This window comes from Pristiophorus japonicus, unplaced genomic scaffold (genome assembly GCF_044704955.1).
Source record: "Pristiophorus japonicus isolate sPriJap1 unplaced genomic scaffold, sPriJap1.hap1 HAP1_SCAFFOLD_1142, whole genome shotgun sequence".
NCBI classification, from domain to species: domain Eukaryota; kingdom Metazoa; phylum Chordata; class Chondrichthyes; family Pristiophoridae; genus Pristiophorus; species Pristiophorus japonicus.
Window position 1 is genome coordinate 17,993 of NW_027250802.1, and position 15,847 is coordinate 33,839.

Below are 15,847 nucleotides of genomic sequence, written 5' to 3' on the forward strand. Positions count from 1 at the left end.
CTCTCTGCCTCTATCTTGTCTATCCCTTTCATTATTTTAAATGTTTCTATAAGATCACCCCTCATCCTTCTGAACTCCAACGAGTAAAGACCCAGTCTACTCAATCTATCATCATAAGGTAACCCCCTCATCTCCGGAATCAGCCGAGTGAACCGTCTCTGTACCCCTCCAAAGCCAGTATATCCTTCCTTCAGTAAGATCTCATTGAAAGGTGTAAAATTCTGACGGGGTTTGGACAGACTGGATGTGGGGAGGGTGTTTCCCCGGGGCTTGGGAAGTCCAGAACAAGGGCTCACACAGTCTCAGGATACGGGGGTAGGATATTTAGGACCGAGATGAGGAGAAATGTCTTCACTCAGAGAGTGGTGGACCTGCGGGATTCTCTCCCGCAGAAGGCTTTGTGGAGGCCAAGTCATTGAATATACTTCAGAGGGAGCTCGAGGGGTTTCCGGACACAAGAGACATCAAGGGGTCTCGGGGAGAAAGCGGGAATATGGTGTTGGGATAGAGGATCAGCCCATGATCATATCGAACGGCGGTGCAGATTCGAGGGGCCGAATGGCCGACCACCGCTCCTGTTTCTGGGGTTTGTGCTCTCATGAGTTGGCCATTCGGCCCCTCGAGCCAGCTCCGCCCTCCACAGCTCACGGGAATTCCAGAGGAGAAATTCCGCCTTGTTCCCGTTCGGAAACTGTGTCACCCACCCCCCCTCTCTCCCCTCCGCCCCAAGTTCTAGATTCCCCCGGCGATGGGCACATTCCAGCCTCATCGAAATTTACAGTGGGCCAGGAGGCCATTCGGCCCATCGAGTCCGAGCCGGCCGACCGAGAGCTACCCAGCCTCATCCCACTTTCCCGCTCTGGGTCCGTAGCCCTGTAGCTTACGGCCCTCAATCAGGTCTTCCCTCAGTTCCAAAGACAACAACCCCAGCAGAGTGGAGGGGTTAAAGGGGGCGGGCGGGGAAGTGGAGCCGAGTCCATGATCGGGTCAGCCATGATGGTATTAAATGGCGGAGCAGGCCCGAGGGGCCGTGTGGCCCCCCTCCTGCTCCTGTTTCACGCGTAATTCCCTGGAGTGGGACGAGGAAATGCCTCGAGGACACCCTCAAAGCCTCATTGCGGTGCGGCGCTCCCTCAGTACTGTCCCTCCGACAGTGCGGCGCTCCCTCAGTACTGCTCCTCCGACAGTGCGGTGCTCCCTCAGTACTGTCCCTCCGACAGTGCGGCACTCCCTCAGTACTGTCCCTCCGACAGTGCGGCACTCCCTCAGTACTGTCCCTCCGACAGTGCGGCGCTCCCTCAGTACTGCCCCTCCGACAGTGCGGCACTCCCTCAGTACTGTCCCTCCGACAGTGCGGTGCTCCCTCAGTACTGTCCCTCCGACAGTGCGGCACTCCCTCAGTACTGCCCCTCCGACAGTACGGCACTCCCTCAGTACTGCCCCTCCGACAGTGAGTCACTCCCTCAGTACTGTCCCTCCGACAGTGCGGCACTCCCTCAGTACTGCCCCTCCGACAGTACGGCACTCCCTCAGTACTGCCCCTCCGACAGTGCGGCACTCCCTCAGTACTGCCCCTCCGACAGTACGGCACTCCCTCAGTACTGCCCCTCCGACAGTGCGGCGCTCCCTCAGTACTGCCCCTCCGACAGTGCGGCACTCCCGCAGTACTGTCCCTCCGACAGTGCGGCACTCCCTCAGTACTGCCCCTCCGACAGTGCGGCGCTCCCTCAGTACTGCCCCTCCGACAGTGCGGCACTCCCTCAGTACTGCCCCTCCGACAGTGCGGCACTCCCTCAGTACTGTCCCTCCGACAGTGCGGCACTCCCTCAGTACTGTCCCTCCGACAGTGCGGCACTCCCTCAGTACGGCCCCTCCGACAGTGCGGCACTCCCTCAGTACTGCCCCTCCGACAGTGCGGCACTCCCTCAGTACTGCCCCTCCGACAGTGCGGGGCTCCCTCAGTACTGTCCCTCTGACAGTGCGGCACTCCCTCAGTACTGTCCCTCTGACAGTGCGGCACTCCCTCAGTACTGTCCCTCCGACAGTGCGGCACTCCCTCAGTACTGTCCCTCCGACAGTGCGGCACTCCCTCAGTACTGTCCCTCTGACAGTGCGGCACTCCCTCAGTACTGTCCCTCTGACAGTGCGGCACTCCCTCAGTACTGCCCCTCTGACAGTGCGGCGCTCCCTCAGTACTACCCCTCCGACAGTGCAGCACTCCCTCAGTACTGCCCCTCCGACAGTGCGGCAGTCCCTCAGTACTGTCCCTCCGACAGTGCGGCACTCCCTCAGTACTGCCCCTCCGACAGTGCGGCACTCCCTCAGTACTGCCCCTCCGACAGTGCGGCACTCCCTCAGTACTGCCCCTCCGACAGTTCGGCACTCCCTCAGTACTGCCCCTCCGACAGTGCGGCACTCCCTCAGTACGGCACTGGGGGAGAGTCAGCCTGGATTTTTGTGCTCCAGTCCCTGGAGTGGGACTCGAACACACAACCTCCTGACTCCGAGGCGAGTGGACCGCCCAGTGAGACACGGCGGATGCTGGGAATGCTATGGGGCAATGACCTGTGGATGTCCGCAGCAAGCGAGGGGAGTTTGCCAAACGACCTTCGACCCCAGAGAAAAGGCAACAAGGGCCAGGGTGTTGAAACCACAACAGCAAATCGATGAATGTGGCTTGACTGAGAGCAAGGAGCGATCGGAGAGACTCCCGTGTTACTGGAAGTGGTGAAAATCCAGTCCAAATGTGGTGAGTTACAATTCAGTAGAAAGTACGAAGGAACGTCTCAATGCCCTTTACAGCCAGTGATGCCCTTTTGAAGTGTGGTCACTGTTACAACGCAGGGCCGACAATTTATGCACAGCAAGCTCCCACAAACAGCACTGCGCTAATGCCCGGAGAATCTGTATTATTCGTGATGTTTTTGCGGTGGGTTAAATATTAACCCCTGGACTGAGGGACTCGAGGAATATGTGGACAGTGCAGTTGGGGCAATTGAGGTCGAAGGTCAGCCGTGATCTTATTGAATGGGGCAGCAGGTTCGAGGGGCCGAATGGCCGACTCCTGATCCTATTTCTTATGTTATGTAGGATTCCGCTGTTGTCCTTCGAAATAGCGGTGGTATCTTTCATATCCAGCTGAAAGACAGCACCTCCAGCAGTGCAGCACTCCCTCAGTACTGTCCCTCCGACAGTGCGGCACTCCCTCAGTACTGCCCCTCCGACAGTGCAGCACTCCCTCAGTACTGCCCCTCCGACAGTGCGGTGCTCCCTCAGTACTGTCCCTCCGACAGTGCGGCACTCCCTCAGTACTGCCCCTCCGACAGTGCGGCACTCCCTCAGTACTGCCCCTCCGACAGTGCGGCACTCCCTCAGTACTGCCCCTCCGACAGTGCGGCACTCCCTCAGTACTGTCCCTCCGACAGTGCGGCACTCCCTCAGTACTGTCCCTCCGACAGTGCGGCACTCCCTCAGTACTGTCCCTCCGACAGTGCGGCACTCCCTCAGTACTGACCCTCCGACAGTGCGGCGCTCCCTCAGTACTGCCCCTCCGACAGTGCGGGGCTCCCTCAGTACTGTCCCTCCGACAGTGCGGCACTCCCTCAGTACTGCCCCTCCGACAGTGCGGCTCTCCCTCAGTATTGCCCCTCCGACAGTGCGGTGCTCCCTCAGTACCGCCCCTCCGACAGTGCGGTGCTCCCTCAGTACTGCCCCTCCGACAGTGCGGGGCTCCCTCAGTACTGCCCCTCCGACAGTACGGCACTCCCTCAGTACTGTCCCTCCGACAGTGCGGGGCTCCCTCAGTACTGCCCCTCCGACAGTGCGGCACTCCCTCAGTACTGTCCCTCCGACAGTGCGGCACTCCCTCAGTACTGACCCTCTGACAGTGCGGCACTCCCTCAGTACTGCCCCTCCGACAGTGCGGCACTCCCTCAGTACTGCCCCTCCGACAGTGCGGCACTCCCTCAGTACTGCCCCTCCGACAGTGCGGCACTCCCTCAGTACTGTCCCTCCGACAGTGCGGCACTCCCTCAGTACTGCCCCTCCGACAGTGCGGCACTCCCTCAGTACTGTCCCTCCGACAGTGCGTCACTCCCTCAGTACTGTCCCTCCGACAGTGCGGCACTCCCTCAGTACTGTCCCTCCGACAGTGCGGCACTCCCTCAGTACTGCCCCTCCGACAGTGCGGCACTCCCTCAGTACTGCCCCTCCGACAGTGCGGCACTCCCTCAGTACTGACCCTCCGACAGTACAGCACTCCCTCAGTACTGTCCCTCCGACAGTGCGGCGCTCCCTCAGTACTGTCCCTCCGACAGTGCGGCACTCGCTCAGTACTGCCCCTCCGACAGTGTGGCACTCCCTCAGTACTGACCCTCCGACAGTGCGGCGCTCCCTCAGTACTGTCCCTCCGACAGTGCGGCACTCCCTCAGTACTGCCCCTCCGACAGTGCGGCACTCCCTCAGTACTGCCCCTCCGACAGTGCGGCACTCCCTCAGTACGGCCCCTCCGACAGTGCGGCACTCCCTCAGTACTGCCCCTCCGACAGTGCGGCACTCCCTCAGTACTGCCCCTCCGACAGTGCGGGGCTCCCTCAGTACTGTCCCTCTGACAGTGCGGCACTCCCTCAGTACTGTCCCTCTGACAGTGCGGCACTCCCTCAGTACTGTCCCTCCGACAGTGCGGCACTCCCTCAGTACTGTCCCTCCGACAGTGCGGCACTCCCTCAGTACTGTCCCTCTGACAGTGCGGCACTCCCTCAGTACTGTCCCTCTGACAGTGCGGCACTCCCTCAGTACTGCCCCTCTGACAGTGCGGCGCTCCCTCAGTACTACCCCTCCGACAGTGCAGCACTCCCTCAGTACTGCCCCTCCGACAGTGCGGCAGTCCCTCAGTACTGTCCCTCCGACAGTGCGGCACTCCCTCAGTACTGCCCCTCCGACAGTGCGGCACTCCCTCAGTACTGCCCCTCCGACAGTGCGGCACTCCCTCAGTACGGCCCCTCCGACAGTACAGCACTCCCTCAGTATTGTCCCTCCGACAGTGCGGCACTCCCTCAGTACTGCCCCTCCGACAGTGCGGCACTCCCTCAGTACTGCCCCTCCGACAGTGCGGCACTCCCTCAGTACTGCCCCTCCGACAGTGCGGCACTCCCTCAGTACTGCCCCTCCGACAGTGCGGCACTCCCTCAGTACTGCCCCTCCGACAGTGCGGCACTCCCTCAGTACGGCCCCTCCGACAGTACAGCGCTCCCTCAGTACTGCACTGGGGGAGAGTCAGCCTGGATTTTTGTGCTCCAGTCCCTGGAGTGGGACTCGAACACACAACCTCCTGACTCCGAGGCGAGTGGACCGCCCAGTGAGACACGGCGGATGCTGGGAATGCTATGGGGCGATGACCTGTGGATGTCCGCAGCAAGCGAGGGGAGTTTGCCAAACGACCTTCGACCCCAGAGAAAAGGCAACAAGGGCCAGGGTGTTGAAACCACAACAGCAAATCGATGAATGTGGCTTGACTGAGAGCAAGGAGCGATCGGAGAGACTCCCGTGTTACTGGAAGTGGTGAAAATCCAGTCCAAATGTGGTGAGTTACAATTCAGTAGAAAGTACGAAGGAACGTCTCAATGCCCTTTACAGCCAGTGACGCCCTTTTGAAGTGTGGTCACTGTTACAACGCAGGGCCGACAATTTATGCACAGCAAGCTCCCACAAACAGCACTGCGCTAATGCCCGGAGAAGCTGTATTATTCGTGATGTTTTTGCGGTGGGTTAAATATTAACCCCTGGACTGAGGGACTCGAGGAATATGTGGACAGTGCAGTTGGGGCAATTGAGGTCGAAGGTCAGCCGTGATCTTATTGAATGGGGCAGCAGGTTCAAGGGGCCGAATGGCGGACTCCTGCTCCTATTTCTTATGTTATGTAGGATTCCGCTGTTGTCCTTCGAAATAGCGGTGGTATCTTTCATATCCAGCTGAAAGACAGCACCTCCAGCAGTGCAGCACTCCCTCAGTACTGCCCCTCCGACAGTGCAGCACTCCCTCAGTACTGCCCCTCCGACAGTGCGGCACTCCCTCAGTACTGCCCCTCCGACAGTGCGGGGCTCCCTCAGTATTGTCCCTCCGACAGTGCGGCTCTCCCTCAGTACTGCCCCTCCGACAGTGCGGTGCTCCCTCAGTACTGCCCCTCCGACAGTGCGGCACTCCCTCAGTACTGCCCCTCCGACAGTGCGGGGCTCCCTCAGTATTGTCCCTCCGACAGTGCGGCTCTCCCTCAGTACTGTCCCTCCGACAGTGCTGCACTCCCTCAGTACTGTCCCTCCGACAGTGCGGCGCTCCCTCAGTACTGCCCCTCCGACAGTGCGGCACTCCCTCAGTACTGCCCCTCCGACAGTGCGGCGCTCCCTCAGTACTGCCCCTCCGACAGTGCGGCACTCCCTCAGTACTGCCCCTCCGACAGTGCTGCACTCCCTCAGTACTGCCCCTCCGACAGTGCGGCGCTCCCTCAGTACTGACCCTCCGACAGTGCGGCACACCCTCAGTACTGCCCCTCCGACAGTGCAGCACTCCCTCAGTACTGCCCCTCCGACAGTGCGGCGCTCCCTCAGTACTGCCCCTCAGACAGTGCGGCGCTCCCTCAGTACTGCCCCTCCGACAGTGCGGCACTCCCTCAGTACTGCCCCTCCGACAGTGCGGCACTCCCTCAGTACTGCCCCTCAGACAGTGCGGCGCTCGCTCAGTACTGCCCCTCCGACAGTGCGGCACTCCCTCAGTACTGCCCCTCCGACAGTGCGGCACTCCCTCAGTACTGCCCCTCCGACAGTGCGGCGCTCCCTCAGTACTGCCCCTCCGACAGTGCGGCACTCCCTCAGTACTGCCCCTCCGACAGTGCGGCACTCCCTCAGTATTGTCCCTCCGACAGTGCGGCACTCCCTCAGTACTGCCCCTCCGACAGTGCGGCACTCCCTCAGTACTGCCCCTCCGACAGTGCGGGGCTCCCTCAGTACTGCCCCTCCGACAGTGCGGCACTCCCTCAGTACTGTCCCTCCGACAGTGCGGCACTCCCTCAGTACTGCCCCTCCGACAGTGCGGCACTCCCTCAGTACTGCCCCTCCGACAGTGCGGGGCTCCCTCAGTACTGCCCCTCCGACAGTGCGGCACTCCCTCAGTACTGTCCCTCCGACAGTGCGGCACTCCCTCAGTACTGCCCCTCCGACAGTGCAGCACTCCCTCAGTACTGCCCCTCCGACAGTGCGGCACTCCCTCAGTACTGCCCCTCCGACAGTGCGGGGCTCCCTCAGTACTGCCCCTCCGACAGTGCTGCACTCCCTCAGTACTGCCCCTCCGACAGTGCGGGGCTCCCTCAGTACTGCCCCTCCGACAGTGCGGGGCTCCCTCAGTACTGCCCCTCCGACAGTGCGGCACTCCCTCAGTACTGCCCCTCCGACAGTGCGGGGCTCCCTCAGTACTGCCCCTCCGACAGTGCGGCACTCCCTCAGTACTGTCCCTCCGACAGTGCGGCACTCCCTCAGTACTGCCCCTCCGACAGTGCGGCACTCCCTCAGTACTGTCCCTCCGACAGTGCGGCACTCCCTCAGTACTGCCCCTCCGACAGTGCGGCACTCCCTCAGTACTGCCCCTCCGACAGTGAGTCACTCTCTCAGTACTGCCCCTCCGACAGTGCGGCTCTCCCTCAGTACTGCCCCTCCGACAGTGCAGCACTCCCTCAGTACTGCCCCTCCAACAGTGCGGCACTCCCTCAGTACTGCCCCTCCGACAGTGCAGCATCCCTCAGTACTGCCCCTCCGACAGTGCGGCACTCCCTCAGTACTGCCCCTCCGACAGTGCGGCACTCCTTCAGTACTGCCCCTCCGACAGTGCGGCACTCCCTCAGTACTGCCCCTCCGACAGTGCGGGGCTCCCTCAGTACTGCCCCTCCGACAGTGCAGCACTCCCTCAGTACTGCCCCTCCGACAGTGCGGCACTCCCTCAGTACTGCCCCTCCGACAGTGCGGGGCTCCCTCAGTACTGCCCCTCCGACAGTGCAGCACTCCCTCAGTACTGCCCCTCCGACAGTGCGGGGCTCCCTCAGTACTGCCCCTCCGACAGTGCGGGGCTCCCTCAGTACTGCCCCTCCGACAGTGCGGCACTCCCTCAGTACTGCCCCTCCGACAGTGCGGGGCTCCCTCAGTACTGCCCCTCCGACAGTGCGGCGCTCCCTCAGTACTGTCCCTCCGACAGTGCGGCACTCCCTCAGTACTGCCCCTCCGACAGTGCGGCACTCCCTCAGTACTGTCCCTACGACAGTGCGGCACTCCCTCAGTACCGCCCCTCCGACAGTGCGGGGCTCCCTCAGTACTGCCCCTCTGACAGCACAGCCTCGAAGCTCTGACCACACTTGATCACCTCCCAAAGCAAGCGCTCCATACGGAACTCCTTCACGGCAAGCGAGGCCCAGGTGGGCAGAGGAAACGTTTCGAGGACACCCTCAAAGCCTCCTTGATAAAATGCAACATCCCCACCGACTGCTGGGAGTCCCTGGCCCGAGACCGCCCGAAGTGGAGGAAAATAACGAATTATAATTGAAATGGAGAAAGATTACAAAGTGCGGCAGTACAGCGGGACCTGGGGGTTACTTGTACATGAAACATAAAAGGTTAGTCTGCAGGTACAGCAAGTGATCAGGAAGGGCCAATGGTATCTGGGCCTTTATTGCAAAGGGGATGGAGTATAAAAGCAGGGAAGTCTTGCTCCAGTTACACAGGGTATTGGTGAGGCCACACCTGGAGTACTGCGTGCACAGTTCTGCTCTCTCTATTTACGAAAGGATATACTTGCTTTGGAGGCAGTTCAGAGAAGGTTCACTCGGTTGATTCCGGAGATGAAGGGGTTGACTTATGAGGAAAGGTTGAGGAGGTTGGGCCTCTACTCATTGGAGTTCAGAAGAATGAGAGGTGATCTTATCGAAACGTATCAGATTATGAGGGGGCTCGACAAGGTGGATGCAGAGAGGATGTTCCCACTGATGGGGGAGACTAGAACTAGGGGGCATGGTCTTAGAATAAGGGGCCGCCCATTTAAAACTGAGATGAGGAGGAATTTCTTCTCTCAGAGGGTTGTAAATCTGTGGAACTCGCTGCCCCAGAGAGCTGTGGAGGTGTTGAATATATTTAAGGTGGAGATAGACAGATTTTTGAGCGATAAGGGAGTGAAGGGTTATGGGGAGCAGGCGGGGAAGTGGAGCTGTGTCCATGATCGGATCAGCCATGATGGTATTAAATGGCGGAGCAGGCTCGAGGGGCCGAATGGCCAACTCCTGCTCCTATTTCTTATAGAAACATAGACAATAGGTGCAGGAGTCGGCTATTCGGCCCTTCGAGCCTGCACCGCCATTCAATAAGATCATGGCTGATCATTCCCTCAGTACCCCTTTCTCTCCATACCCCGTGATCCCTTTAGCCGTAAGGACCACATCTAACTCCCTCTGGAATATATCCAACGAACTGGCCTCAACAACTCTCTGTGGTAGAGAATTCCACAGGTTCACCACTCTCTGAGTGAAGAAGTTTCTCCTCATCTCGGTCCTAAATGGCTTACCCCTTATCCTTAGACTGTGTCCCTGGTTCTGGACTTCCCCAACATCGGGAGCATTCTTCCTGCATCTAACCTGTCCAGTCCCGTCAGAATTTTATATGTTTCTATGAGATCCCCTCTCATTCTTCTAAACTCCAGTGAATAAAGGCCCAGTTGATCCAGTCTCTCCTCATATGTCAGTCCAGCCATCACGGAATTAGTCTGGTGAACCTTCGCGACACTCCCTCAATAGCAAGAATGTCCTTCCTCAGATTAGGAGACCAAAACTGTACACAATATTCCAGGTGTGGCCTCACCAAGGCCCTGTACAACTGTAGCAACACCTCCCTGCCCCTGTACTCAAATCCCCTCGCTATGAAGGCCAACATGCCATTTGCCTTCTTCACCACCTGCTGTACCTGCATGCCAACCTTCAATGACTGATGTACCCTGACACCCAGGTCTCGTAGCACCTCCCCTTTTCCTAATCTGTCACCATTCAGATAATATTCTGCCTTCCTGTTTTTGCCCCCAAAGTGGATAACCTCACATTTATCCACATTATACTTCATCTGCCATGCATTTGCCCCACTCACCTAACCTGTCCAAGTCACCCTGCAGCCTCTTAGCATCCCCCTCACAGCTCACACCGCCACCCAGCTTAGTGTCATCTGTAAACTTGGAGATATTACACTTCATTCCCTCATCCAAATCATTAATGTATATTGTAAATAGCTGGGGTCCCAGCACTGAACCCTGCGGCACTCCACTAGTCACTGCCTGCCATTCTGAAAAGGACCCATTTATCCCGACTCTCTGCTTCCTGTCTGCCAACCAGTTCTCTATCCACATCAGTACATTACCCCCAATACCATGTGCTTTGACTTTGCACACCAATCTCTTGTGTGGGACCGTGTCAAAGGCCTTTAGAAAGTCCAAATACACCACATCCACTTGTTCTTCCTTGTCCACTCTGCTAGTTACATCCTCAAAAAATTCTAGAAGATTTGTCAAGCATGATTTCCCTTTCATAAATCCATGCTGACTTGGACCGATCCTGTCACTGCTTTCCAAATGTGCTGCTATTTCATCTTTAATAATTGATTCCAACATTTTCCCCACTACTGATGTCAGGCTAACCGGTCTATAATTACCCGTTTTCTCTCTCCCTCCTGTTTTACAAAGTGGGGTTACATTAGCTACCCTCCAGTCCATAGAAACTGATCCAGAGTCGATAGACTGTTGGAAAATGATCACCAAAGCATCCACTATTTCTAGGGCCACTTCCTTAAGTACTCTGGGATGCAGACTATCGGGCCCCAGGGATTTATCAGCCTTCAATCTCATCAATTTCCCTAACACATTTTCCCGCCGAATAAGGATTTCCTTCAGTTCCTCCTTCGCACTAGACCCTCGGTCCCCTAGTATTTCCAGAAGGTTATTTGTGACTTCCTTTGTGAAGACAGAACCAAAGTATTTGTTCAACTGGTCTGCCATTTCTTTGTTCCCCGTTATAAATTCACCTGAATCCGACTGCAAGGGACCTATGTTTGTCTTCACTAATCTTTTTCTCTTCACATATCTATAGAAGCTTTTGCAGTCAGTTTTTATGTTCCCGGCAAGCTTCCTCTCGTACTCTATTTCCTCCCTCCTAATTAAACCCTTTGTCCTCCTCTGCTCAATTCTAAATTTCTTCCAGTCCTCAGGTTTGCTGCTTTTTCTGGTCAATTTAGATGCCTCTTCCTTGGTTTTAACACTATCCTTAATTTCCCTTGTTAGCCACGGTTGAGCCACCTTCCCCGGTTTATTTTTACTCCAGACAGGGATGTACAATTGCTGAAGTTCATCCATGTGATCTTTAAATATTCGCCATTGTATATCCACCGTCAACCCTTTAAGTATCATTCACCAGTCTATTCTAGCCAATTCACGTCTCATACCATCGAAGTTACCTTTCCTTAAGTTCAGGACCCTAGTCTCTGAATTAATTGTGTCACTCTCCATCTTAATAAAGAATTGTACCATATTATGGTCACTCTTCCCCAAGGGGCCTCGCACAACAAGATTGCTAATTAGTCCTTTCTCATTACACATCACCCAGTCTAGGATGGCCAGCTCCCTGGTTGGTTCCTCGACATATTGGTCCAGAAAACCATTCCTAATACACTCCAGGAAATCCTCCTCCACCGTATTGCTACCAGTTTGGTTCGCCCAATCTATATGTAGATTAAAGTCGCCCATGATAACTGCTGTACCTTTATTGCACGCATCCCTAATTTCTTGTTTGATGCTGTCCCTAACCTCATTACTACTGTTTGGTGGTCTGTACACAACTCCCACTAGCGTTTTCTGCCCTTTGGTGTTCCGTAACTCCACCCATACCGATTCCACATCATCCCAGCTAATGTCCCTCCTTACTATTGCGTTAATTTCCTCTTTAACCAGCAACGCCACCCCACCTCCTTTTCCTTTCTGTCTATCCTTCCTGAATGTTGAATACCCCTGGATGTTGAGTTCCCAGCCTTGGTCACCCTGGAGCCATGTCTTCGTGATGCCAATTACATCATATCCGTTACTTGCTGCCTGCACAGTTAATTCATCCACCTTATTCCAAATACTCCTCGCATTGAGACACAGGGCCTTCAGGCTTGTCTTTTTAACACACTTTGCCCCTTTAGAATTTGTTGTAATGTGGCCCTTTTTGATTGTATGTATGTGTGTGTGTGTCTCTCTCTCTGGTCCACTAGGTTGGCCCTATTCCTGCTGTTGCTGCCTCCAGCCTCTAGCACCATCTCCCTGCGGGATTTGCAAGGCCGGTTTGCGACCCCGGATTACCCCCAAGGATACCCCAATGACGTGTCCCAGACCTGGGAGATCAAGGTCCCCAGTGGCTATGGGATCCAGCTCTCCTTCACTTACATTGACATCGAGCCGTCTGCTAACTGTGCCTACGACAATGTTCAGGTAAGTCCTTTCTGTCGGGAACACCTGGTCGCTTCCACCATAACTCATGTGGAGGTACCTGACGCTGGCCTTTCTTCCTTCAGCTAATGCAGCTTCTCTGTACGTGTCTCCTGCTTACGTCGCTTCACTCTCAATGTACCTCACTCGATACACGCAACAATAATCTGTTCCACTCCGAGTTTGTCTCTCGACCTGTTTCGCTATCTATCACTGTCTCTCTATCACTGTCTGTCGGTCTGTCTGTCTATCTGTCTCTCTCTATAAATCTCTGTTTATCTGTCTCTTTATCTCCATATCACTATCTATCTCCAGAAATGTCTGTCTCTCTGTCTAGCTCTTTGTCTCTCTGTCTATCTCTCTCTATCTCTGCAAACGTCTGTCTAGCTATCTCTATCTCTATCGTTATAAATATATGTCTGTCTGTCTGTCTAGCTCTTTGTCTCTCTGTCTATCTCTCTCTATCTCTGCAAACGTCTGTCGAGCTATCTCTATCTCTATCGTTATAAATATATGTCTGTCTGTCTGTCTAGGGGAGGTGCAGCGAGACCTGGGGGTCATGGTACATCAGTCATTGAAGGTTGGCCATGCAGGTACAGCAGGCGGTGAAGAAAGCAAATGGCATGTTGGCCTTCATAGCAAGAGGATTTGAGTATAGGAGCAGGGAGGTGTTGCTACAGTTGTACAGGGCCTTGGTGAGGCCTCACCTGGAATATTGTGTACAGTTTTGGTCTCCTAACCTGAGGAAGGACGTTCTTGCTATTGAGGGAGTGCAGCGAAGGTTCACCAGACTGATTCCCGGGATGGCAGGACTGACATATGAGGAGAGACTGGATCAACCGGGATTATATTCACTGGAGTTTAGAAGGATGAGAAGGGATCTGATAGAAACGTATAAAATTCTGACGGGACGGGACAGGTTAGATGCGGGAAGAATGTTCCCAATGTTGGGGAAGTCCAGAACCAGGGGTCACAGTCTGAGGATAAGGGGTAAGCCATTTAGGACCGAGATGAGGAGAAACTTCTTCACCCAGAGAGTGGTGAACCTGTGGAATTCCCTACCGCAGAGAGTTGTTGGGACCAGTTCGTTGGATATATTCCAGAGGGAGTTAGATATGGCCCTTACGGCTAAAGGGATCAAGGGGTATGGAGAGAAAGCAGGAAAGGGGTACTGAGGGAATGATCAGCCATGATCTTATTGAATGGTGGTGCAGGCTCGAAGGGCCCAATGGCCGACTCCTGAACCTATTGTCGATGTTTCTATGGCTGGCTCTTTGTCTGTCTGTCTGTCTCTCTCTCTATAAATCTATCTTTCTATAAATCTCCTGTCTGTCTGTCTGTCTGTTGAATCATGGCTGAAAGAGGGGCAGGTATGGCAGCTCAACATTACTGGTTACAGGGTTTTCAGAGGGGATGGGGCTGATCGCAGTATCGATTAACTAAATAACAACAGTGGTGCGGAGGGCTGGTATGTCAGAAGGATCATCAAATGAGGCCATATGGGTTGAACTAAACAACAAAAAAAGGGGCGATCACAATGCTGGGAGTGGACTATCGAACAACCCCCCCACCTCACCCAAAAACAGTCAGTGGGAGATAGAAGAGCAAATGAGTAAGCACATTTATCTCTCTCTCTCTCTCTCTCTCTCTGTATCGGTCAGTATCTTTCTCTCTCTCTCGCTCTCGCTCTATCTCTCGCGCTCCCTCTCTCGGTATCTCTTTGTATCTCTGTCTATCTCTCTGTATCTATCTCCCTGGATCTATCCCTCTCAATCTCTCGTTGTCTCTCTCTCGCTAGCTCACCCTCCCTGTATCTCCCTCTCCCTGTATCTCTCCCTCCCTGTATCTCCCTCTCCCTGTATCTCTCCCTCCCTGTATATCTCTCTCCCTGTATCTCTCTCTCCCTGTATCTCTCGCTCCCTGTATCACTCTCTCCCTGTACCTCTTGCTCCCTGTACCTCTCACTCCCTGTATCACTCTCTCCCTGTACCTCTCACTCCCTGTATCACTCTCTCCCTGTACCTCTCACTCCCTGTAACTCTCTCTCCCTGTATCTCTCACTCCCTGTATCTCTCTCTCCCTGTATCTCTCTCTCCCTGTATCTCTCGCTCCCTGTATCTCTCACTCCCTGTATCACTCTCTCCCTGTACCTCTCACTCCCTGTATCTCTCTCTCCCTGTATCTCTCGCTCCCTGTATCACTCTCTCCCTGTACCTCTCTCTCCCTGTATCTCTCACTCCCTGTATCTCTCTCTCCCTGTATCTCTCGCTCCCTGTATCTCTCTCTCCCTGTATCTCTCGCTCCCTGTATCTCTCGCTCCCTGTATCTCTCTCTCCCTGTATCTCTCTCTCCCTGTATCTCTCTCTCTCTGTATCTCTCTCTCCCTGTATCTCTCCCTCCCTGAATCTCTCTCTCCCTGTATCTCTCCCTCCCTGAATCTCTCGCTCCCTGTATCTCTCTCTCTCTGTATCTCTCTCTCCCTGTATCTCTCTCTCTCTGTATCTCTCTCTCCCTGTATCTCTCTCTCCCTGTATCTCTCCCTCCCTGAATCTCTCTCTCCCTGTATCTCTCCCTCCCTGAATCTCTCGCTCCCTGTATCTCTCTCTCTCTGTAGCTCTCCCTCCCTGTATCTCTCTCTCCCTGTATCTCTCCCTCCCTGAATCTCTCACTCCCTGTATCTCTCTCTCTCTGTATCTCTCCCTCCCTGTATCTCTCTCTCCCTGTATCTCTCCCTCCCTGTATCTCTCTCTCCCTGTATCTCTCTCTCCCTGTATCTCTCTCTCCCTGTATCTCTCTCTCCCTGTATCTCTCTCTCTCTATCTCTCTCTCCCTGTATCTCTCTCTCCCTGTATCTCTCTCTCTCTGTATCTCTCTCTCCCTGTATCTCTCCCTCCCTGAATCTCTCGCTCCCTGTATCTCTCGCTCTCTGTATCTCCCTCTCTCTGTATCTCTCTCCCTGTATCTCTCTCCCTGTATCTCTCTCTCTCTGTATCTCCCTCTCCCTGTATATCCCTCCCTGTATCTCTCTCTCCCTGTATCTCTCTCTCCCTGTATCTCTCTCCCTGTATCTCTCTCTCCCTGTATCTCTCTCTCCCTGTATCTCTCTCTCCCTGTATCTCTCTCTCCCTGTATCTCTCTCTCCCTGTATCTCTCTCTCCCTGTATCTCTCTCCCTGTATCTCTCTCTCCCTGTATCTCTCTCTCCCTGTATCTCTCTCTCCCTGTATCTCTCTCTCCCTGTATCTCTCTCTCCCTGTATATCTCTCCCTGTATCTCTCTCCCTGTATCTCTCTCTCCCTGTATCTCTCTCCCTGTATCT

The 15,847-nt window shown here is 55.2% G+C and overlaps 1 protein-coding gene across 1 annotated transcript in view; it reads left to right on the top strand.

The window, feature by feature from the left end:
• Positions 1–12,315: 12,315 nt before the first annotated feature.
• The window catches only part of LOC139241869 (complement C1s subcomponent-like), a gene marked incomplete at its 5' end in the record, with an annotated part of 55,012 nt that continues 51,480 nt past the window's right edge, over positions 12,316–15,847 (top strand). The window contains one exon of the mRNA XM_070870110.1: positions 12,316–12,532. Within this exon, the coding sequence (XP_070726211.1) occupies positions 12,316–12,532 (217 nt within the window). The remainder of the gene's footprint in view (positions 12,533–15,847) is intronic.